This window comes from Gopherus flavomarginatus, chromosome 2 (assembly GCF_025201925.1).
Source record: "Gopherus flavomarginatus isolate rGopFla2 chromosome 2, rGopFla2.mat.asm, whole genome shotgun sequence".
NCBI lineage: Eukaryota > Metazoa > Chordata > Testudines > Testudinidae > Gopherus > Gopherus flavomarginatus.
The window spans coordinates 167,673,604-167,699,029 of NC_066618.1; the positions used below are offsets into that span (position 1 = coordinate 167,673,604).

The window sequence follows — 25,426 nt, forward strand, 5'->3', positions numbered from 1 at the left end:
TCTGCTTATGTCAGACTCAGCCTGTGCTGGCGGGCGGGCTGACGACCCATCCCCATGCACACCCCTTGGGCTATCTGTTGGTGGTACTTATGTGGCTCCCATGGTCATGTGATTGGAGCACCTCATCACACCTCTGTGAGCAGGGAAGGCCATGCCGTACCCAGGGTTTGGCCCCTGACACCCCATTCAACTGGGATCATCTAGCTTGCTCTTTGTTTCACAGCACTCAGCAGTGCCCTCGGTGCGCCACAGGACAGACGCAGAAGGCACCGTTTCTGCTCAGAGGAGCTGCCAGTCCTTGGTAGAGAGGCCTGTGATTTGTGAGCAAAAGGTTCTGGGTTCTGCTGCTCCATTCCCTTCTCTGGATGAGCACTGACGGCAGAGGGGACGTGAGGTCGACTGGGAAGGGCAGGATTTAAGGAACATTTTTCTCCTCCCCGAACTACACTTTGTCTTCTGCTTTGTCCCCAGTTCTTTGCCTCTTGCCAAAGGAACTGGTCTGGCCAAGCCCCACTAGAAAACCCTGATAGCCAGGTGATCTTACCCTGTCTGCAGTTCTGTGCAGCACCAGCAGCTTCGGTAGGATCCAGCTGCCTTGTCTCTTACCAAGGGACACCTTTCAAAGCTCTTCCTCCACCTGATTACCCAGGCTGCACCTGAACACTGACACTATGAATCTCGTGCTCCTTCTACTCTCGGGAGGAGGCTGGAGTGTCAGAGCACTGGAGTCTATTCATCTCCCTAAGCCAATCCACTACAATAACTTTGATAGGTTATAGACTAAACTGCGCTCCTCTCTGGAGTTAGGAGGTGGGCTGGCGAGCAGCCAGGCAAACGCTCCGTGCTGGGCATGGTAGGGAAGGTCACAAACCAGGTGCCTCCATCAGATCCTCACCACAGTGCAGGTGAACTGCCTGAATGGGCAGCCTGTTCCAAAAGCACAGGAGACAGCAGTGAAACAAGAGTCTCCCAACCTCCCAGGCTTTAGCTGAAATGAACAAGGCCTGGTGCAAGAGTCAGGCACTTTTGGAACCAGCCCTCCTCTTGACACGCTCCCCATTCCACTGGCGAGAGGCAGGTTTTATAGCGCTCCTGGCCGTCTGCCCTGCCCAATCCACACCCCCTGCCTGCAGAGGAAGCTAAACCTGGTCTGCCGGGGTCAGTAGAGCTGGCCTGTACACCTAGTGTTGCCTCCTAAATGGGACAGAGAATCGCTATGCCAGGAGTAGGAGTGAGGGGCCTGGGACGACTCAGCTCCGAAGGCAGGATCAGAGGGGAGGCAGCGACATCTACCTCTGAGCTGGGAAGGGTGAGTCCCAGCTTATGTAGACGTACTTGCACTAGCTCTGCTGGGGCTAGTGCTAAGAAACAGCAATGTGGCTGGAGCACCATGGGCAGCAGCTTGGGCTAGCGGCCTCAGGACAGTACCGCAGGGACCCCTGGGCCCATAGCCCCAGCTGCTGCTGGTGCTGCCCCAGCGACACTGCTATTGTTCCTGAGCTAGCCTGAACAGAGCTAGCATGGGTAAGTCTACACACTGGGAAACACACCACCCCACCCAAATACAGACATATCCTGTGTGTAGCAAATCTCCCATTATACACAGCATTCCTCTCTGCACCCAGACACTCCTCCCATCACTGGGGAATTAAGGCCAAGCGGGACAGGTGACAGGATTTGTGGGGTATGGGGAAAGTCTCTCAAAGACTGTCCCCATACTGCTGCCCTTGTGCTATCAATGGTCACCATCTCACTCCCTCTTGGCTGGGGGACAGGCAACAGAGAGAAAGCAGAATGAGCAACCTGTTATGGCAAAAGACCCAAAGCTCCATCAAGATATTACTCAGTACACAAGCAGAGATAGAGCCCTTCCCTCCCCTTCGCAGGATGCATGCAGAATTTCTTTGCAAGGATTAGCACAAAAAACACTCCATCCCTAAAACATCTCAGTAAGGTCCTCTGAGATAGGTGTTGTGCAGTGTGGGAGCTCAGCTGTGACTGGCTCTTCCATCTGCAGTTATAATCAGATTCTCTATTTACTCACCTCAGAGCAGCTACAGCCAATTGAACTCCCTGTGGTTCAAGAAGTAGGAGTCAACATGAACATGCTGGTTGTGTAAAGTAACCTCCCGCACAGAAAGCCCACAGCTGCTATGACTAGCTATGCTGCTCCTGCTTATTCACTGAAGTCTGACGAAATAGCCCCATATTCTTGTCATTCCCAGCCTCTCCTGTACGGTTCTTACACTCCAGAACCTGTCCTGGCCCTGACACTTGGGTTCCACAAATAATTGGTGGAACTGGTCAAAATTTTTCAATGAAAATTTCAAAATTTTAAAACAAAAACTGGGAAATCATTGATGCCATTTTCTCTGTTTTTTACCCTTCTAGAGCTGATGAAAATTCCAAGTACCAAACCAAACCAAGAGAATCTCACGTTTTCCTTTTTTATTTTTGGTCCCAGCTTTAATTCTCTGGATGTTCTGGCTGAGCCTGCTGATGCCATGTGACAAAGGGCCCTTACCATCCCTGGGCTGGCTCCGTTGGTTATGAACATTCAAACTTTGTCAGCTCCAGCAAGGGTAACTCATGTTGACCTGTGACAAAACCAGCAGCGTGTGCACAGGCAAGTGCCCTTGTCATCTCTCCCCAACATACGCCTCTGAATATAACACAGAGAAGGCCAGAGGAGAAAGTAAACCGATCTGGTCCGGTCCGGCATACTGGCAAGAGCCAATACGCCGTGCTGGACCACACCGGCTTCCGCGGTGGGGATTTAAAGGGCTCTGGGCTGCCCGCAGCTGCGGGCAGCCCAGAGCCCTTTGAATCCCGGCAGCGGCTCCGGCAGCCAGGCAAGGGCCAGGATTTAAAGGGCTCCAAGCTCCCCGCTCCTGCGGGCAGCCCAGAGCCCTTTAAATCCTGGCCGCGGCTCCGGCGGCCAGGCTGGGGCTGGATTTAAAGGGCTCAGAGCTCCCGTCGCTGTGGGCAGCTCAGAATCCTTTAAACCCTGGCCCGGCTGAGATTTAAAGGGCTCAGAGCTCCCCACGGCTGCGGTTAGCCAAGAGCCCTTTGAATCCTGGCCGTGGCTCTGGCAGCCGGGCTGGGGCCAGGATTTAAAGGGCTCGGGGCTCCCCTCAGCGGCAGGAGCTCTGGGCCCTTTAAATCCCTGCCCCAGCCCCGCAAAGCTCAGGGTTCCCCCCGGCTGCCAGAGACCCGGGCCCTTTAATTTGTCCCTGAGCCCCGGGGGGCTCCCAGCCACCCCTTCAGCTGGGAGCCCCTGGTTGGTTTAAAGGCCCTGAGTCTCCAAGCCACAGCTGGTGCCCCAGGGCCTTTAAATCTTGAGAGGCCACGCCTCTTCCTGATGAGGCCACGCCCTGCTCAGGACTCCGGCAGTACCGGTAAGTCCTGTAAGTTACTTTCACCCCTGGAGAAGACTGAAGGGAAACTCAGAGACAAAGTAATCTTCCTCTGTGCACCCCCACCCCCACACTTGGACTGGACTGAAAGCCATTGGGTTGCTGTAATAACAAGCAACTGGGGTATAAAGGAACTGTAGTCCTGGGAAGCTCTGAGTCCTAGATAACACAGGGCTTAGCAGCTGGAGAAGGCAGGTAACTACCCTTGGTCTAATGTTGACAGCATGGCAAGTGCCCAGGTGAAAAGAGAGATTTGCTAACCACTAGTTCGTCCTGCTAAAGCCAAGTCTACGCTAGCTATGTCACAAAAGACGTAGCATCAGCTCCCAGCCACAAGCCACAGATCTACAGAAGAGCCAAGTGTACCATGGCTTACTGTGACCCTGCACCTAAACTATTAGCCCTGTGGCATTACATGCATCTGCAGTCCCTGCCATTGTCCAGAATGTGGAGTCAGGCACTGGGGAAAACCCACCTCCATCTGCTGCAGTTTCCCGGCATGTGCAAGCAGGGCCCCACTCCAGCACCACTGGAGGGTGGGGGAAAGAGAGAACGGAAAAATTCGGCTTTTCCTTCAGCCTAACTGCTCCTTCCTTTAAAAACCACTCAAAGCAAGGAAACCTGCCAGGAGACACATTAGGACTGTAAGAGAAGAAGGCTGCAGGCAAGGAGCTGTCAGTCAAGGGAGAAAATAAATAGAGTGTATTGATTTTACTCCAGTCGCTACTGCAATCAGAGCCGCGGGTTCAGCAGGATCCCTTCCCACCCCAGAGAAAGGGCAAGAACAATAAATAAAATCACCAAGAGAAACAGATCCAGGAATGAATCCCAGGAGGCTCCAGGATCAGCCTGGCCGGGTGAGGAGTGAGAAGCGAAGTCTGGTCACATGCAGAGGAGCTAGATTCCTGGGAGGAGTTGTGGGAGGCCCAGGAGGGCATCCCTGCATTCCAGCCTCCATTTGTCAGTGCCCTCAGCATGGCAGAGACACGCTGAAACCTAACCCAAAGTCTCTGAGACAACCATTCCTGGAGCTGGTCTGTAGCACAAGCAGAGGGTAAATAATTTCATGCGAGTCTCTGCTGCCTTCCAGCTCATCCCCAAGCACTTTACAAACATGACAGGCACGGTAAGCCTGCGCTGACCAGGTCCAACCTGCAGCAGTCGTTTAGCCCACCACTGACAGGCAGCCAGGCCCAGGATGGGACATGGCAGCAGGCTTACAAGACCCACAAGGTTAGCAAGGGAAGGGAAGAGCCCTCTCTCCCGGACCCACAGCAGGCGCTGAAGGGAGGCTGCTGGCATGCAGGAACTGTAGCTGTGACTCGAGAGTCTAACACACCTGCTCCTGTGAAGGGCCCTGGATGGGCTCCCACACCCAAAGCTTGGCGTTTTACCCACTGGAGGTGAGAAGCACTGAAGGGAGAAGTTGACTTTATTGTTAGATTTTATCCCCCAGCTGGGGCAATGACCTGCAGTGCTGAGCCCTTTCAAGCTGGGACCAGCCCCAGGGAGATTTCCATCTACTGGTAGCTCTAAGCAGTTTGTGACATTCCCAATGTATAAAATGATTGAGCTCCAGGCTGGTCTCACCATCCCCCGGAATGAGGAGAGCTGCAGGGTCCTGGTGGAGTAGGAAAAGCAGGAATGGCTGGGTGATAATGATGCTCAGACCCTGGTCAGGCGGTGGAAATAAGACCTGAGATGCTCTTGGTTTGCACCTTCAGCACCAGAGTGCGCTGTTTAGTCAGTGGTGTTGACAGGAGACACACATCTCATTTTATGAGTCCTTCTTTTCTCCTGCTTTGAGCCTGGGACCCGTTCTGCTGGGACAGCCACTCAGCTCACAGTGCGGTGCAAATCGGTGCTCTGTCTCTGACTCCCCTGCTGCCACTGCCTGTACCCAGAGTGCTCTCAGATCCTGCCTGCCACGCAACGTCCCCCTCCTCACACACATCCCTCCTCAGAACCCACCGCTGCCTACCCACCCCATCCAGGAACGGCCTCACTCTGCTGACCTTGTGCTGAGCACGCTGCAAACACAAACAGTCTCTCTCCTGGAGAGCTGACAGCCTAATAAAAACAGAGCTTCGAACTATCAGAGTCTAGAGCTCCAGGAAAGAAGTCCCAGCTGTTGGCAGGAGCTGAGAAATGACAGTTGTGACAGGGGAGAGAGAATGGATTTTAAGGGAGACCCTTTGATTACCAAGACTGGTTGAAGAAGCATCCCAATGCTCCCATCTTGTCTCCTTTCCGAAAACATTGAAGGATCACCCTGGAAGCACATTTCGGGGCTCTCCGCAGACTCCCCCTCCAGGAAGGGCTTTGTGAAGAAGATGAAAGGCAGTTTCTGGATGTTACTGGTATAACACAAATAAAAGCCATTGCTAATCTCCAGGCATCCAGCTGCCTTGAAGGGATGATCCCTCATGGCCCCTGGGCAATGCAAACCTCAAGATCTCATTACTTCACTCCAGTCAATCGAGGCCTCCATTACCGAGGGTCAGAGCCCCGCTCCTTCCGCGTGTGAGGGGGACACTGACCGTGGTGGCAGAGAGCGGCAGTCCTGGTCACAGTGAGAACAGATCTGCACAGCCCATTCACTGGCGAACCATGGCCAAGGCCACTGCGGTACCTCAAGGAACGCTGGTGCTCTAGAACTACTGCATGCAGCCCAAACCTCTGCAACACACCAGGACTGATGTTACTCCTGGGCTCGTGGCAGGAGACACTTCCCACTGATCCTCCGACATTCTGAACAGCCACATAGTGAATTTTCCAGACACTTGCAGAGTATCAGGACTTGAGCCATGCTGTGCCAAGTACTTGGGAGTTCAGGGTACTGCAACACAAGCTCTGCCCCCTTCTGCAGAGCTGTGTCTCCTCCAGGGAGAACATCTGTGTGCACTACAGCATTTCCTCTGCTTCGGAGAGAGATGAGTGCTCAGGACAGGAACCAAGAGTTCCTGCTGGGTTCTAGTCCCAGCTGTTTCACAGATGCTCTGCTGGTGACCTGCTCTGCCTCAGTTTCCCCCTCTGCAGAATGGAGCTGTGAGCATGATTGCAAAGAGCACCGAGGGTGTGGAAAGGCTCCATGTCACCATCTCACATGAAGCATCTCACCATTGATTCAAAAGCTGCTCTGCTGCATGGAAGTCAGTGGGCTTGGCACAGAGGCAACCTGAAGGCACCATGTGTCCTTGGGACTCAGAAAGCCACTGCTTTGATGGGAACTGTGCCTTGCCTGGCTTTGCCAATCGACAGTCTAGGGGCAAAACTACTCCTCTGGCTTTAAAACTCCCACCTCCCTTTCTCTGAAGGTCTCTGCTCACTGCCCCAGCCCTTCCAGGCCCCTCTGCTCCCTGCAGGTCTCTGAGACCTGATTCAAAAACATTGAGCCATAATGCTCCTTGGCTACTGACACACAGTGAAAGCCAAAGCAGATGGTCTGAGAGGTCCGTATCAGAGTGAGGTTTTCTCTAAAGCTGCACAAAGAAACATTTTTAACACTGGAAAGTGCATTCTCCAGCCTTGTTCCTAGCCAGTAAGCAATCCTCCAAACGTTACCCCTGCGTGGGCAAGTGAACCTGCGCTAGATGTTACACATGGACCTCAGAGATCCCACACAGAGGGTTCACCCCACAGCACATACAGCAGTGCCAGCTCCAGCTCTGCCAACTGCCTTCCAAAAACACAGGCCTCAGACCAAGCGCAACGCTCAAGCCATGAACATCTAACCTCAGCTGCACCTACGTGAGGTCTGTGTGTGTGGAAGTGTCATCCCAACACATTCCAGTTACACCTGGGCTGCCTGGCTTGCTCTCCCACTGCTCACGAGGAGGAGAATGAATCACAAAGAAGTGTCTGTTACAGCCTGGGACCCAGGAGCTTGTCAGAAGTGACTGGGAGTCATGGAAGAGCAGCCTGGATCAGAGACTCACCCAGCTCCTGCTAGGAGTGAACTATTCCCCCTCTTCCAACCTCACTCCCCTCAGACAGCTCTGGCGTGGACATCAGCTTGGTCCCTGGCTCTCTGGCTCTGCTCCCCTTCAGAGACGGAAGAGAAGTGTCAGTCAATAACAAAGTCCCACTCCCCTTCCCACAATGGAAGAGTGAGAACAGCACCATCCCAGCCACAAGTATCTGTAACCCATCAGCATTCACATGACACCTGTTCCCAGAACTGGTGTTCCTTTGCAGGCACAGACTGTACCATTACCAGCTGTTCCCAAAGACAGAACACCCCAGTGACATGCCATCATCCCACTGAACTGCCATCGTGTGGAGGCTACAGCTGCCCCTTTGTCCTTACGATTGCTGCGGTTAGGACCATGTGCCCTGAGCAGGTGGTCCAGGGGAAGCGCCTGACGAGGTGCAGTGCCTGCTGCTGAGGCAAGGCTGCGCTGGGGCACGGATCCATTCACCACTTTGAACAATCTCAACCTTGAAGGTGTTTGTTAAAGCTGGGTGCAGCTGTACAACTGGGATGTTATCCTTGTACAGAGACATTGTGAGCTGCCTGGGGCAGGGCAGGGCATTGAGTCATTCACTGGTACCAGGTTTGTCACAATGGGACCTTGATCCCTGATATGGGTCTTTAGATGCTACCATAACAATAATAATTATAGGTGTTAAGGAAACAAAGTCTCACGTGTATTACAAGGGCTGGCAGAATTATTCAAAGCCCCATCTCTTCCCAACAGCTTTCATGTTATGAAGGGTGATGGCCCATGAGAAAGGGTGTTAGGAAAAGCAGCTCCTCTAGCCTCAGCTTAGCTGTGCATGGTCCTGCCTTTGACCTTGGGATTCCCAACAGGTCCTGGGCTTTGCAGCCAAGTGTTACAGACAGGCTGAGTTATGTAAATGTTCTCCTTTATCTTCCCCCTCCTATGAATCATGCCAGGCCCTATCTTTCAGAACTCCTTCCAGGCTCGCCTCCTAGACACAACTCTCCTCTTCGGAGAGTTGTAAAGAATTTTGCCAGTTATTTCGCCATTATAAGAAGGTGAGGAGGGGAGAGCTGTTCTGGCAGAGTGTTTGCCATTATAGCTAGAAATGTGTTAGCACCACTTTCACATCACCCAGCTGATGTGGAAACCTCACCCACCATCAGCCATCTGGTTACACGGGGAAATGCTTCCTATTCATAACAAGGAACAAAATCACATTTTGCAGTGAAGCTATTCAGTTCATTGGGTTCATCAGGGATCCCAAGGCTGTGTGAAAATAGACCCCAAAGTGCCAACAGAAAGCTCTCTGGGCAGCCCCCAGGAAAGTGCAGGGGGCTGTGACCCCATCAGACATCAGAAGTGTAGCAAGGTCGGTCTGCACCAGAACTCAGAGGAGAAGCCTCCAAGGAACCATCGGCTCTACAGGAAGTGCTGCTTCCCTGTGAGTCAGTGCTGGTGCTAGGGGGCTGCTGGAGAAATGCAACACTGGCTCCTCACCACTTGTGCTCATAAAAGATCGTCCTAGCACTTTTCCCAGGCTTCAGCGTGTGAACCCCAATGTCCTGACTCCCTAACATTCCTCCTGTGGTTTCAAATGGATACAGAATTCTTCACTTCATTTCCTAATTAGCTGCATACTGTTGCTGTGTGCTGTTAAACTGCTGCTGCCTCCCACCCCAGACATGACTGCATTTCAGCAGTGGGTGAGAAATGCTTAAGCCTAGTCTGTAAATTGCCATTGGGATGAAGGCAAAGCTTTAGAAGTGTAAACTAGGATTACAAGAATGAATGGGAAAAGGCTGTAGAGAGCAGAGAGGTATGGTGGACCCAGTGACAGCTGCCCTTTATAGTAAGCTTTAGTTTAAACATTTATTGTATGTGTCTGGCTTTGACAGAGAATCTGTAACCTGCCAGTTACCAGTGTTTACCTTGGTGGAAATTCACAAGAAATCTCAATCTGAACATCTTAAGAGTTTATTTTAGTGCCAGATAAACAGTTCTGCTTGATAAATCACCCATGTGACAGTATCCCTCAAAGACTAAACAAAGATCTCAAGCACAATCCAGAGCCCTTTGAGGAACTTTCCAAAAGTTAATGCATCTTTAATTGGTTGCTCTTAACAGGTTGGAGCAGCCGCCCAGGGCAGGATCTGAAATGTGCTGACACTCCTCCTGTCACTTTCCTCTCTGTTAAAGCCACAGGTAAGATTTACTGTTTCTAAATGGTGCTGCTTGCCAAGGGAGCTGAAGGTGTTAGCTAAATACCAGGAACATCTGTGGGGAGAGAGGAAATGACCTTACACGGTTCCAGGGATGGAGAGGGCGAGAATGAAGAACATCAGAGCCATTCATTGAAAAAATGACTGGTTCTCCAAAGCCTTTCTTGTAGGTGAACGGGAGACCTCTCTGACCAGCTAAGTAGATGCCTTACCTATGGTTGGCCTAAAAAGAAAGGGCTGGAGAGATAGAGAAAGACATTGCAGATAGATGCGATGGTGCGATTGGCGCTCAAGGCACTTCTGAATGTTCCCTGCTTTCCCTCTAGCCTTCATCCTCTGGAGGGGAAACTGGTAACAGGCTCATGTGCTGTTTGAAACTGTGCGGCTAAGGCAGGACCAGCAAGATGCTAGGATATCTCCTCCTGGTGTCATGGGAAGTACTGAAGCCAACTGCCTCGGTGCAAATCAGAATTCTGCCTCTGAGTCACTTTCACTTGCCTGGCAAGTCTTTAGTGACACCAAAAAGACTTTTGTCAAAGTATAAAGCGGTAACCCAGGTCCCTGCACAAAGACTGGCTGGGTGGTTGCTAGCCATGACCCACCACTGCAAGCTCCCTTGTCGTTACAAGTAAATGACATAGACAAAAGACGTTTGTTGGTCAAAACAAGGACAAGCCATGGAAGTGAATGGCAGGATGGATAAAGGTGACTGATCGATTAGTTTCACCTGCTGCTGACCCTCTTTCATGCAAGGGTGGCCAGAGTGGAGCCAGAGGTCCGATGCCCAGACCTCTCTGCCACATGAACAAAGGAGCAAGACACGAAAGGTTCACATCCCCCTCCCCCCAGCTATGGCCAGAAGTCATGGCAGGTGTTCACAGAATTCCATCCTGCCCCCTTTTCCCCCCACCCCCTGGTATAAATGGAACATGCTGCCCACCGGCACATTTGCAGGTACCATGAATTAACTAAGTAGCTAATACATCAGGCTATAGTGTCTCTTATTCCCACCCTCCTGACTGGGCAGATTTGGAAGCAGCATTATTAACCCTCCTCAGGACTTCCGCTTAACGGAGAGAGGAAAACACAGCAGCTGGAGCTGGAACGCTAACTACAGCTGCATGAACCATGAGTCTGTCCCCAAAAGAACAACAGTGAAAATGGACATGGTCACAAAGGGATATCAAAGACCTGGCCACCTTCCCATTGTCACTGAGATTCACCAGCTGCCAAGCAGGACCAGGAAACTCATCCACAACAGACACCAACCATGTGCTGATCAGCTTATTGGAGACTTTTCTAGACTTGGGAGAGCATTTTGTTTTCAAACAGAAACAGTTTCTGGGAGTCTGGGACAATCAGGGGAGAGGCACTGGGAAAAGAGAGGAGTGGGTTGAACTTCAGACCCGCAACAGCTTCAGCACTTGTTTAAAAAATACAAGTACACCTCAGTGTCATGCTGGTTTGGGACTGACTTCAAGGTGATCTGGAATGGCTGAAAGAACTGTCCAACCCAGGTTTGGGAGAGAAAAATCCATCAATGACAACATGGGAAAACACACTAGTATCTAGTGCCAGATGGATGCATTCACGCCATTATGATGTAACAGAGCTCCTGTGTGATGTCATTGCTAAAACAACTTTCTTTCAACCAGTACATGCCAACCCTATTCCTCTTTCCTGTATCTGGGACTAACAAAGAAGAAGATACAAGTATACTGCAGTATGTTTGGTGTTGTCATGATGTTTGTTTTATTCATTTAAATATCTCACCCATTGCATTGGTTTAATTTTGCATTTTTCTTTAAAAATAAAAAACATTATTTTTAAAAAATGGCAAGACATGGCACATGTATTTCCATAATAGTCCAGTCTATGAAAAGTTCAGGCCAAACAAAATGAGTCCCAGAGTCTATATTATCGTGCAGCCACACACACTGCAGTGGGTTTACAGATCTACTTATTGAACTCCAAATGGTCTGGGGCCCTGAGAACACCAGGAATTCAAGATCTGTCAAATCACAGTAAAACTTCAGGATCTTACAGTGATCTGAAGATGCTGTAACTCTGGTTCTGATCATATGAATTTTTAGAATTATATTTCAATTGATGTGCATATGCAGCCATTGCCAATGGACTCTAGGTAGATTTTAGCAGTGCTGGCATATACCACTAACCCCAGGTTTCTAGATCTACATTGTTTGAGGGGGACTCTCCCTACTCTCCACTTCCAAGTGATTTATATACCTTATACCCCAGAATAATACCTGAGTAGAGCCAATAGGAATATTCCTGAGAGCTGCTGGTTGGGGCATGAGCCCTTTGGCAGCATCTAAGGGTCTGTCTACACTGCAGTTAGACCCCCAAGGCTGGGCGGGCTCCTGGGACTCTGGCTAAAGGACTGTTTAACTGCGGGCTGCAGCCGAGCTTTGGGACCCTCCCACCTTGCAGGGTCCTAGAGCCTATTCTAAGTTTAACCCAACTGCTTCATCTCCCCACAAACACTATGAGACCTGAGGGGAGCTAGCTACATGGGCAGCCTGGCCCAGGGAACTGTCTCCAAAGGAGTATTTCCACCCCATAGACTCTGTTGCAACAGAGTTTCTCAATAATCGAACTGCCATATGGGTTAGTTAATGTCCTGGGCTGCTCCACTAAGGGCCTGAATACTTCTGATTTGGCCACCCTGGTGTGTTGTGTAACAATCCCAGCAGTTGGGAAGAATATTCAGAACAAGACACTGATGACAAGCGCGTGGTTAAATGTTTATTTCCCTTTCCAGTGTTTGCCCATAATGGCTCATTCCTCACATTCCAGTCACCGTGGATGTAACGTGCATTGCAGGGACAATTGTTCTGAGTCTGCCAGCCTGACTTCGGGGAACAGCTCCTCCTCCCAGGTTTATTTATTTTTGCTCTGAGCGAAGTGGGTTTGTAGATGCTACACTTTCCCTTTAAGTGCACCAGCTCTGGTGCTCAGGCAGTGCTTGTAGGTGTTCGCTGCACTCAACCATAAAGTGCAGGTTGGCGTTCTGGGTTTATTAGCAGTCGCTTGGAAGTTTCTTTGCTGGCACACCATCCATGGGGCTCAGCAGGCATGGACACCACCTCTCTCCTGGCAAAGCCATAGCTAGGTCTAACAAAATATCACAGGATTTGCTTTGTTCACAAGCAAAGTCTCCCCCTTTCCAAACACAGACTAAGCGAGAGCAAAGACTGGGTGTGCAATGTAGTGCTGGCTCCAATTGCTGCAGTCACCACAGTGGCTGAGCTGCAAACTCCAGAAGAGTTGCAGAGTCCAATGCAAAGAGCAGGCACAGTCAGCGTAGGAAATATGACACGGGAGATGTCTAACAGCAAAGAAAAGCCTCTGTTTATAGACAGAGCAAACCAGATAGCAGGCAGCAAGTGCCGCTGTCTGAGATCAAGTCCAGCAGTGAGGACAAGCTGCATATGAGACACGATGGGAGAAGGATGTGACACACCTCAGGGAAAGCTCTATCACCATGTAATGCTAGAGAGGCCAAAAGGGAATTGCTAAACAGGGGGAGAAGATAGAGGGAGTCGACAGTCCAGTGCAGAGACATGATCTGATGGAAATCAGGAATGAAATAAAATTATAGATGCTGGTGTTCAACTGCTAATGATCATGTAGCCTGATTTCTAGGAACACAGAAATCTCCAGACCAGATCAGACCAGGGCCCCATCTAGCCTGGTATCCTGTCCCTGGCAGTAGCTGGTACCAGCTGCTCCAAAGCAAGGTGCAAGAACCCTGCAGTGTGGGACTGATGGGCTAACCTGTCCACAGGAAGTTTCCTCCCAGCCCCCAATAACTAGAGGATGGTGCCTGTCCTAGATTTTGTATCCCTTCCCAAAATTTGTTCAATATTTACTACAACAGCTCTAGATATTAGTTTCACCTGTATGCATGTAAATCCCTTTTTGAATGCTGTTAAACTCTTGGCCTCAATAATATCTTGTGGCAGCGAGTTCCACCAGATAACTGTGAGTGTGAAAATATATTTCATCTGATCAGTTTGAAATTAGCCTCCTTTCCATTTCCTGGTTCCGGTGCTTTGGGACAAGAGACAATCCCCAGCAGCCTTCTCTGTCCCATTATTTATTCTGAATACCTTAACCATGTATGTCCCCCTTTATTCATCTCTCTTTACAGTAACCAATAGTCTCAACATGAAAGTTAGACAAAGCCCTGGCTGGGATGATTTAGTTGGGGACTAGCCCTGCTTTGAGCAGGGGATTGGACTAGATACCTCCTAAGGTCCCTTCCCACCCTGACATTCTATGATTCAGGAGACTGAGAGGAGACCTGTGCAACAGGGCAGAACTCAGACTGCTTTCTCTCACCTGAACAAGCATTTCTAAAGACAGCAGGCTTGCAGGCTGGCTGCCATATTGAATTCAAACTCCACTTTGGCTTCCACATCTGTTACTTGATCCAATCTGAAGCATATGCATTCTTGGGAAGCAATTACATAGGTTTTCCTGTATATGTTTTTCTCTATTGGAAAAAATCTGCCTTGAATTTGGGACATTTGGCCAATCAAATCTGTGGAGAGTCAAGCATTCACTGCTAGCAGAAAGGGTAATGAGGCCTGCATGCTGAGCAGGTTTGGGATTGCATAGCACACTTTGGCACAAGGCACGTTCAAGTGCTAATCCCTGACGAATGCACACCTTGTTCAAAAGGCCTTTAAGAACCTTCCAGGAAAGTTACATTTACCAGCAAGAATGTCAAAAACAGTTAATGCTGGTTTGATCTGAAAAAAACTGATATTTTTCCTTACAATATTTTTCATTAAGTTCTGTTTAGCTATGATTGTCTGCCTCACATACTAAGCCACCAGCTCTGCATTCTTGTCCTCATTGCTCAACACTAGCACCATAAGGGTTTATTTTTGCTTTCTGTAGCTGCAAAAGTTGCACATGGGTTTGGCAGACAAACGCCGAGTTGATAAAAGGAAGCCAGCAGAACAGGCCAACGTTGGGGATTTTCACTCGCTCATTGCTGCAAGTTTGTGCCTTGTCCACAAAAGCATGAATCGAAGCTGGAATGCGACACTTTGAAGTAGATAATGGACTTAACTGAATTCATTGCACAGCCACACCTGAGCATCCACTAATGACAGGCCTCCCTCTTCATCTCCCACCTTGCCCCCCCCAATCCAAGCCTACCACAAGCCTTCAAGAGGCGGCCAGGGGGAGCAGCCAGCATAGCCTTTCTCAGCTATTTTTCTCTGCCTGGATATCCTAGCACCAGGAAGCCTTGCAAGTCCTGCAGAGCAGTCTGGCAGGCCAAAGGAGCTCTGAGAAGCATCCAAACTTTTGGGTGCATCTTGATGACTCTGAAGTTCTAAGCCATATTGTCATCCTGCAGCCCCACTCCCCCTGGGCAGATGTGCTGGGCAATGCACGGAGTCATGGGACAAGGTAACATAGTTCCCCTGACCCTGCTCACACGTGCCTGCATTGCACTAGCCATGTGGCACACACTTGCCTTGTGGGCTTTAGGCTGCATCTTGTGGGACCAGCTAGGAATAGACTCTTGACTCTTCACCAACTCTAAGGTGAGAAAGGACCAATATGATCATCTAGTCTGACCTCTTGCATCACACAGACTCACCCAGGAAAGCCATGGCACCCTGTCAATATCACAGCTCAGCCAGCTGGAACTACATCCACATTCAAGAAACCCACCTTTGAGTTGTCCCCCCCCACACACACACACACATTCCACAGTGGGGACACTTGCCCAAGGATCTTTGTTCAATCCCTTAAAGCAATAGCTGAAAGTACCCAGCATTCTGGGTCACCAGGTGCCCGGGGTGGGGCAGAGGGTCATGTGTGTGTCTCCTGGGGCATTATTCATTTGAGGGAGCAGAGGAGAAAGGCAGAGTGATCCACTGAGTGGAGCCATAGGAAAAACTCTCTCAGGCCGGGGCAATGCTGATTGACAGGGGCCTGGGAGGATCTGTGGTTCATTTGCTCTGCGCTGGCTCCAATAGAGATGGCTGGGATTGTTCCTGGACCCCCCTGCTCCCTGGCACTGGTGAATGGCTGGCCAATCAGATAACTAACTGGCTGAACCTTCCTGACCTCTGGCTCCGAGCAGAGACGGGGGCTCCGTGACCCATAGAGCAGCTATTGTAAACACACAGGCTGCCCCATGGGGCTGTGGGAGGAGGCGGCGAGAGGGTAGAAGTCTGAATGGCTCCTGCAAATGGCAGAGGACCGCAGCCAGGGTGGTTTGGAGGGAAAATGCTGCATTTTATGTGAAAATGGAGTCACTAAGGGCACTGGCTGGCTCTCCAATGTGTCAGCAGCACGTCAGCCAGGGAGCTCAGAGCATTCACTTCAACCAGCCCTGGACTCATCAGCCACCTGACTGGCACACCTGATCCCCCTGAAGCTCTAGACTGGCCAGCAGGGGTGCAGCCCAGCACAGATGATGTCCCTGAACCAACCACTTTGCTGACAGCCTGGCTCTGTTCCCTCCACTTCAGCCTGGACCACACTGGTCTCCTCTCTGCAATGGCCAGACAGCAGGAGCGGGTCCCACTGAGCAGCAGCACGGCCCCACTCCTGCAAACTCCTCCCTTGTCTCAGACATGGCCAGGGAAACCTGCTAAAAGTTTACTCTGCAAGAGTCACTGGTGACTGGGAGGCATCTGGAAGGAGTTTCCTTCCCATGCGAGTCAAAAATGCTCCTACTTGAACAGTGAGCCGTGCCAGAGCTCCAGCAGAGAGTGGGTGCTGGGCCTCTTCTCTGCAGAGCAGCTCAGCCCAGCTGGGAGCCTGTATCAGTCTGCATGGGGAATACGTTCTTCCCTTCTCCTCCAGCCGAGGTGCAGGTGCAAGGCTCCTGGGATGTCACTCGCAGTTACTAATCTTACTTACGCTCCAGGCAGAGAGCCAGCTCAGCTCGGCTGCAGCCTTCCCCAAGGCAGACCACAGGCTGACTGGCCAGGACACAAATGGATGGCTTTAGACCCAGAGATGCTGTCGAAACACAAATGTGCTAAGGAAGCCATGTTAACCCTGGAGCGCCTAACAATCTTTACAGCAACCACCAAACCCCCTCCACCTCCTGCAGCCAACACAGACACTAGGTGATGTCTCCTGCAGTGCAGAGTTAACGGGGTGAGATGGCGGTATTCAGGAGGAGCTGCCCCATTTCTGCACAGAGGACCTGCCCGTGCTGGAGGCAAGACCATGAACTGCCTCAAGCAGGGTCTAGTAGGGATGGGTGGCCTCCCAAGGAGAGCCCCCAGAGAAACAGATGGGCGAAGAGTGGGGCCTTCAGCCACGGGCAGTGGGGACACTGCTGTGTGGAGGAGTATAACTCCAGAGCTGCAATGGCCTGGCTCCAGAGAGAGGAGCGGAGAAGTAATCTGGGTGAGGTGGGTGATGACAGGGGTTTGCAGAGTGGGACAGGGAACAATAAGTGGCTTCTGGCTGTCAGAGACCTTATCAAGTCCTGGGAAATCACAATAGCTTGGTCAGAGAGACCACAAGATCCCATGCTGTCCTTGCCTCTACTCCCGGAGAGCAGGCCCTTGAAACTGCACATAACTGCACAGGGTGGAGGCCGCTGCAGAAATAAACATCTTTGTTTTGGATGACTAACCACAGGGCCCACTGTGTAGGGTGGAGAAAGGCAAAGCACCACTGGGGACACCGAGCTCTCTCCTGCCCAGAACAGGAGTGTGGGAGTTTCCCCCTCCACAATCCCAGCCCCCAAAGTCAGCTGCACGTGAGCCCAGGTTAGCAAAGCAAGACAGGATCCACGATCGGGAATGCGCCCCTTCCACTTCCCACTGCCGCCACCTCCCCAGCTTCCCTGCGTGGCTAAGTCTGAATCACTCCAACTCCAGGGCACAGCTGCGTCCGGGTTGTAAGCACCTGAGCTTTTTATACCTCACTGCCTGCCTTCCCGTTAGCCTCCTGATCTCTCCACTCCCCTCTCCCCTCCTCCCACGGCACAACAGTGACATCTAGGGGCATGTCCATTTACTAGAGAGAAACCTGCCACCCAAGTGCTTCGGGGAGCCCCAGCTGGAGTGACATTGCAGCTGCCTGGGCATGGCAGAGAGGCAACCCAGCGGCCAATCCCCCGCTGCCCTGCTAGTTGAGTGGCCACGCTCCCCACTGCCAACTGGGGGTGCCGTTCCACTGCTCCAGGCCAGTAGCCCGGGCACTGGGTAAATGATGACATGCGGTGCAGGACACATACAGCGTCAGGCCCTGCTCCTGGGTGCGAGTTGCAGTCCCAGATTTGGCTCCATGCAGCTCCAGCACCAACAGTGCACTTCCCATCTGATAACCAGACTCAGCCGAACAGCCATGGCCACCCCAAGGGAACTTCCATCTGGGCTCCTGCTGGCTCAGCAGGGTGGAGCCACATTGGTTTTTGACGCAAGCACCAGAAAGAAAAGGCAAAGCACGGTGGCCCTGCAGCAGCCATGCAGTGCTCCCAGCATGCTAGGAGGAAGCTGCTTCTCCTTCACCTAAATTACTGCACCATGGCACTTCCTAACCAAGACAGGAAACTGCCAGTAACTAGCTGAGCAGCCCAAGGAGAGGGGGCTCTGCATGATATTGAGTTTCTCCTCCTTCATGTACATTAGAAACTCTGGAAAGTGAGAAGAGGAGGCCAGAATGTTTCCTTACCGAATTCACTGGCACACAGGTGTTCAATGATGGCGTCTGACTTCATCTCGTTGTCGCAGGGGGGACACACAGCCGTTCCTAGCCAGGGAGGAGAGACGGGATCAGTACAGAACACACTCAAACTGGAGAGATTTGGTGCCAAACTGGTTACATTCTCAGACCAGTTCCCACCAGCGCTACCTTCCCACAAGGCATTCACTATGCATCCCATGACGTGCTGGACCAATAGCCCAGCCCTGGGAAGGGTCTGAGGCCTGGGAAACATTTTGCCACCTGAAACCCATGGAAAGGCCTAAAGGAGCCGCTGTCAGATGGATGAGGAGCCTGGCTTGGTGCGCAGATAAAGGGAAATGCGTTAACATTCAGTGAGGGCTGGTCTATATTTAAAACACTACAGCACAGACACTACCTATGCTGAGAGGAGGGGTTCTCCCATCTTGGAAGAATTCTTCTGGCTCCTCCCTAGTGCTGGCTACACAGGGACTTAGGTCTGCTTACCTATGTTCTCCCAGGGTGTGGATTTTTCACACCACTGAAAGACGTAGCTAATTTTCTAGTCTAGACCAGGTCAGCTGAAAGAGGCTCCCAGAGCCCTGGCCGGGAACTTTCTGTGGTGAAGTGGGGCTCACAGCCACAGCCTCCTACAGACAGGAGTTCTCTGCACCAACTTCCTTCTGCAGTTCCCAGCTCCCCGTACAATGGCGCTGAAGGCTAAAGGCTGCCAGCTGGGAGTTGTGCCACAAGTCACTGCTCAGCGAATGGGCAGAACTGCCACTCTTGCGATAACACCAAAAGGGCCAACTGACGAAATCCTGCCTGGTAAGAACAGAAGCTATGGAACCAGAAATGTATTGAGTTATTCCATCTACATTAATAGCATCTTTTTGGTGGCCCAACATGGGACTTAAAGAGTTACCCAAACATGTACAAAGTTTACCCAGTCAGAGGTTTGTTTAGATTTGAAGGATGGAGAGGAGGGAATTATTCGACTGAGATGAGGCTTTTACCTGTTACTGGTCCTATTGCAATGGTGCTATTTTCCACAGGCTTTGAGGAGATTCAGCTCACTCTCCCCCCTCCCTGAGCAAACAAAACCCCTTCACTGCTAGAGCGAGTGTGTGTGTGGAGTCTATGTGTCACACAATATCTCTGTGGCTCAGGAAGGTTTTAGCACCATGTCACCTGCTGGGATGGCCCCTGAGGGGCAGTCCCCACTAAGCATGGGTCAGAAATTCCCACCAAGTGCTGGTGGGCGTGTTTATTTGAGAAGTGGAGGGAAGCACGGGACCCATCGTTTCTCCTTTTGCACCGCACTCGTACCGTCCCTCCTCATTACAAACCACGCTCTGGGCTGCAATGGTGCTTTTCTGCCCCTCCCTGCCCCCAAGTCCCACAGCTCTGCTCTTGAGAAACTAGTCCCTGCTCCTGCTCCTAAAGGTCTGACTGCACTTGGGCTTCTCTGCCGCAGCAGGGCCACAAGACAACTGACTGATGCCCTCCCCAGGGCTGGCCTAAGAGCAATACAGTGCAACCAACAAAGACACACAGAACTGCGGCCTGGCTTTGAGCTGCTGGGCAAGGTGGGGAGCCGGCTGGGGAAGGCAGCTGCCAAACTGGCAGGGAGAAGCTGTTCTGGGGCCAGATCCTAAGCAGCATCACTCCATGCTGCCTCCAAAGCTTCCAGTGAATGAGGGGAAAGGGCATCACCATAAGGGCACTGCAGCATGGCTCAGCCGTGTAAAATCCCAAACTAACAATGCAGAGAAGGGGTGAGGCTCCCGCCGAGATGGCTCCTCTGTCACCAGGGCATGGCTACAGCAAGGACTCCCGCAGCCACAGAGGTGGAATATACATCAGAGGGGGCCTGCAGGTTTGACAACCCTACAGGCTGGAGTTATCCCCAGAACAAACCCAACCTTGGCTGCAGCAAGGCAGCTACACCCCTCCCACCCACATGCCTCGCTCTGAGCCCTAGCTTAGTATTGAACTGTAGCAGGAGGCTCTTAGGAGAGGATGCGATATGCCATCCCGGGTCATTTTCCTAAGATCCGCCTTGTGAAGAGAGTACATTGTGCTCAAAGCCAGGTACTGAACTACCATCCTGTTTCAAGGTCCCTGCGCCCAGCTCTCGGCAGACGGGCTGAGACCACCCAGCAGCACAGATTTATGCTGCTGAAGGATACATTTGTTGAAAATGAGACACTGCTTCTGTTCTTGTTACATCAAACTAGAGAGCCCTTTTTCACAGGATAGAGATTCTCAGGGAATAAAAGAATACACCTCTGCTTGATACAACGTACAGAGAGGGTAATTAACCAGTAGAACATTTACCGAGGGTCAGGGTGGATTCTCCCTCACTGGCACTTTTTAAATGAAGATTGGCTGTTGTTCTAAAAGATCTGCTGCAGGAGTTATTTTGCGGCAGGTCTCTGGCCTGTGCTACCCAGGAGGTGAGACTAGATGATCACAATGGTCCCTTCTGTATGTTGAATCTGTTAATCTAGGAGGCTTTCCCCCAGGCTCTTGAGGGCAGAAGGATGGGCATCCCTCCTCAATGACTTCAAGATTATTGGACACAGAAATAGATCCCATGTGAAGTGAGGTGTAAACTCAGAGGAGAAGGATGGTCTTGGGCTTACAGCATTGTCCTGCCACTCAGGGAGGCAGAGGCTCAGTTCTCTGCCACTGGCTCCCTGGATAGCCTCATCCAAGTCACATAATAATTCTGTCCCCCTCTGTTAAATGGAGGTGATAAACCTTCCCTTGTCTATTAGGTTCTAAATGCTTTGAGTCAAGGACTGTCTGTTACTATTTGCATGTGCAGGTCCCAATGGCGCCGTGATCTCAGTCAAGTTTTTAAATGCTGTTGGGGAACAAATAATTAACCACAGTGTTCATGCAACACCTAGAATTGAGCTCATCTCATGATCCAATGTCCATGGATTCTGTCTCTCTTTCTCCACCATGGGTGGGAGGAGTGGGCAGGGATGTATGGAACAGGCCCCCTGTGAAACAATAACATGCAATCACCACTTCTAGCTTTTTAATTTACAAGTGACTTTGATAGGAGCAGGATCCAGCCCTTAGGGCTTAACCAGGGCCTCATTTTACTCCTCAGGATGTTGTTTTTCAATAAGCAGTCAAGGAATATTTCCATCCAGCCTCCAAACATTAACGAACTGGATGAAATGGACAGAGGAAGCCACAGGGCATTCTCCTCCAAGTGCTTGGACTGAGAGCCAGGAGGCTGCAGCTGCATGTCCCAAGAACAGCTCAGATCTGGGAGGTTAGTCACACAGCTATTTGCATGCACCACACTAGGGAGAAAAGGTGGGATTTCCCCACATATTAGCTCACATCTGGAAACAGCCATGTGGCCGGGGCAGTCTGTCATTTGCACACCTGTTAATGGGCTGAGGTAAACACTGGGGGGAGCTGAAGAGTTAAGCCAATTAGCCCATGTGAAAACTATAATTGCCTTCTCCACACAAGGATTTTTACCATGTGTTAGCCCCTGTGTCACTGGAGCCCCGGAGACTCCCCGTTGTGCTGGGTGCTGCACAGACCCAGTAAGAGAGGAAGGGAGGGAGGGAGGCAGAGCAGGGAAGTGACTCGACCACGGTCACAGAGCAGGACAGGGCAGATGTGAGAACAAAGCCCAGGCTCCTGAATCCCAGCCCAGTGCCCTGCGCCTGGACTCCCCGATCCCCTCCCTCAGTGTCTGTAACTCGATTATTCAGTGTGACTTTTCACTGCGTTCCTCCTGTTAGCAGACTCAACATCAAAAGGCTGGCTGTAAAAGATGTTTGCAGCAGGGCTAGACTTGCTGCAGGGTTTATGGCAGCAGAATTACCTGGTGGCAGGAATTACCCCAGAGCCCCAGTGCACAGCAGCAGAGCAAGGTGCCCCCTACACCAAGGGCCCAGAGCCAGCAGAAAAGTCCTGAAAGTAACTGACCCTTTGGCCAATCTGCTGACTCAGCACATCCCCTGTGCAGCCTCAACCAAGACAGCTCACTGTATTTTAAAGCTGCTCTCTCTTGCTGAAGCCCATCTGGAAGCTGGCGGGTGCCAACACCTGTTGTTGGGTGGGGGTGAATCAAGCCAATTTCTACTTGTTTCAAATGAGAATGAGCTTGGCAGATAAGAATACATCTCCAGATGGCTTCACAGAAAGTCCCAGCCAGCATCAGACCCAGACGTAGACTGCAGCCAGCAAAGTGCTGGCTGAGAGGGAATCTGGTTCCAGGCAGGTGCAGTGACAGCAGAGTCCTTTCCTGTTCCCACAGAATAACTGACCTGTGAGCAGAAGTTTCATCTACACTGGGTTTGCCAGTGGACCTTCTACTCTCCTGTGCTGTCCACTGGCTTTCCTTGGGTCTGGTCCCACTGCACTTTAACCCATTGTTGGGCCAGCCCCCACATCCCCTGGGACATGCATACAGGCTGGCGTTTGGGGTGCAGAGTGAGGTCAGAACCAGCCTCCTACCAGCTGATGCACTCTGCTTTGTACTTTGAGGGAGGTGCAATCCGTGGGTGGAATGTATAAGCCCCCTCTCACTTCCAGCAGCTGCAGAACAGTTTCTAGTCTGACTTTACCCGGAGAAATCAGTGGTGGCTTGAACACTAGCCTAGGCCTCAGGAGACATGGGTTCTCCTCCCAGCTCTGCCAGTGACCTGGGAAAGTCATTTCCCATCTATGTGCCTCAATTTCCCCATCTGTAAAATGGGGTTAATGATACTGCCTTCCTTTGTAAAATGCTTTGAAGCCTACCGATAAGAGTGAGCAATAAACCATAGCAGCAGTGTCCTCAGACCATTACTAAACTTCTTGCTGGTTCGAGAGCAAATGCAGAGTGCTTTCCACTTGGTCAGGAGCTCCAGGAGTTACTTCACAGCATGCCCACAAGAGAGGGGAACTGTTGAGGACCATGACACCAAAGCTGAACATGGGAAAGCCCAAAGAGCAGCTGTTGCTCTCTGTGGCTTGAAGGGCCGATGCTGTGGGGAGCTATCAGGCTCAGAAGGATTAGATTTTTATCAGTAAGTGTCAATAAACACTGATTTCACCGTACACAAACAAACTGACCACAAACATTTCCATCAATAATAATCAAAATTCACAGCTAGGCACAGTGAGGAAAATGCTGCATGAGAACTTGTTAGCGTTTGATTTAGGGCTATTTACATGTGATGTTGACAGCTTGCGTTTTAATGGTTATAAAGCTTTAACTTTATGAGTCTCAACATCTGCTGTCATTAAATAATTGTCTGACCCCCCCATAATTTCCCACAACTGTGAAAATTTAAATAGAAACAAATCAGAAAAAAAATACTAAAAACCCATAATTTTGCACAACTGTGAACATTTAAATGATAAAAATTGAAAAAACAAATCCTTAAAAATGAACATTGACGTTATCTGCCCATATTATATAAAAAACAGCAAATTCTGCCCAGACTATTTGTGAGCTAATTGCTGATAATATCTGCCCCCAGGGGTTGTCACATAGTTTCACACAAGCCATGTAGTTCTTCCTGGGAAAAGGCTGCCATCTAAAGGCAGAGCAGCACCCAGCATGCCTCGTGGAAGTTAAAGTCTTTCCGCCACATTCCTTTCAACATCCCAACCTGAGAAGCAATTAGCAGCTCTGCATAAGCTTCCCTGCATGGCAGGACACAGAGCACGGACTGTGCGATCCCCATGCTGGAAGGTGTGGTGGAGAGCAGCCAAACTAAGCTTAAACACACACACACACACTCAGCCCCACCTCACCAGCACTGAGACCAAGCGCCTCAGTGGTGTTTCCTAACGATAGCTGTGCTTTCTCCTCTCTCTCACACACTGTTAACGGCCACGTCTCCTTGTGCTGTGCACGTACAGCCCCTATTCTGGGGAGAAGGCCGTCACATCCTGTCTCCAGCCACCCTGCTGGAGTTCACCCTGCCTGCATGTCAGGCCCCTGGTGAGGTGCAGGCCAAGGCACAGGATGTGCTATCCTATGGTTACCATTGCAAACCCCAGAGAAAGGCACATGGACGCCGGCTAAGTACTCATCTCCTCATCACAGATGTAAGAGCATGAGCCTGGATAGGTCACCGTCCCGCCCTGTGCCGCCAGCTCCCCCCGGGGTTAGTAACGTTTACCTGCCTGAAAGGATGATGTGAGGATTTACATACCAGTGTTTGCACAGCTCTTGGAGATCTCCAGCTGGAAGGGGGAGAGAAGGGCTTGGCAGGTCAGAGCCCCAGCACCTCTGGGCCTGGTGGTTCAGAGCCCAGCACCTCTGGGCTTGGCACGTAAGTTATGAATGTAAAAAAATTACTTGAGCCTCCGCCCCTCTTTCATTACAAATTAAGTCCTGTGTATTGGCAATACATATTCAGAAGCTGGCACTTGGCTGGCTCCCAGGAATGGCTTGTATGGACACTGCGGGGCAGGGCAACCCCACAATGCCTGCGGGACTCAGGTGAAACAAGTTACTTGTTATCTGGGCCCAGCAGGATTCCCAGGCGTGTGTCTCTTAGCCCCATGATGCCCTGGGGGAGGGAGCATGCCCCTCAAGGACAAAGGGGACTCTTCAGACTCCGAGACTCCTTGCTGGGCACTTGTGAGAGCTGTCTGACTTTGAACAGTCACTAGCCCCCAGGCTGCTCAGAATAGGTTTAGTGCCCAGACCGAGTCTTTCCCTGCAGCCCATGGCCCAGCTCCACTGCCCCTGCACTGGGCCCAGGAGGGACCCAGTACAAACTGGGGAGCAACACAACACTTGGCTCTGACGTGGGCCAACGCTCAGCAGCACTGAGGCCCCGTCTGCACTCCAAAGTTACATCAGCCTCACTTACATCGGCATACGGCTCCTGCAGTTATTAAATCCCTGAGAGGTGCACACTTGCTCCTGGTGTCGGCAGTGCACATATTCACCATGTAGCAATTGTACTGTCAGCATGGGGCATTGTGGGATGGCCTCAGAAAGCCAGTAACAGTGGCCGTAAGCAACACAGTGTCTACACTGACACTGCATCGACCGTGACTCTCCACCGCTTGGGGAGGTGGGGTTACCAAATTGGCTAGAGAGACACTTACGTCGGCTGGAGCCAAATTTAAGTGAAGACACTTCCACAGCTAGGTTGATGCAAGACAGCTTACGTCAACC

General features: G+C 51.2%; 1 protein-coding gene across 1 annotated transcript in view; it reads right to left on the minus strand.

Annotated features, from left to right (window-relative positions):
* SFRP1 (secreted frizzled related protein 1) overlaps positions 1 to 25,426 on the minus strand; it is a 45,670-nt gene that overhangs the window by 14,314 nt on the left and 5,930 nt on the right. The window contains exon 2 of the mRNA XM_050940244.1: positions 18,271 to 18,348. Within this exon, the coding sequence (XP_050796201.1) occupies positions 18,271 to 18,348 (78 nt within the window). The remainder of the gene's footprint in view (positions 1 to 18,270; positions 18,349 to 25,426) is intronic.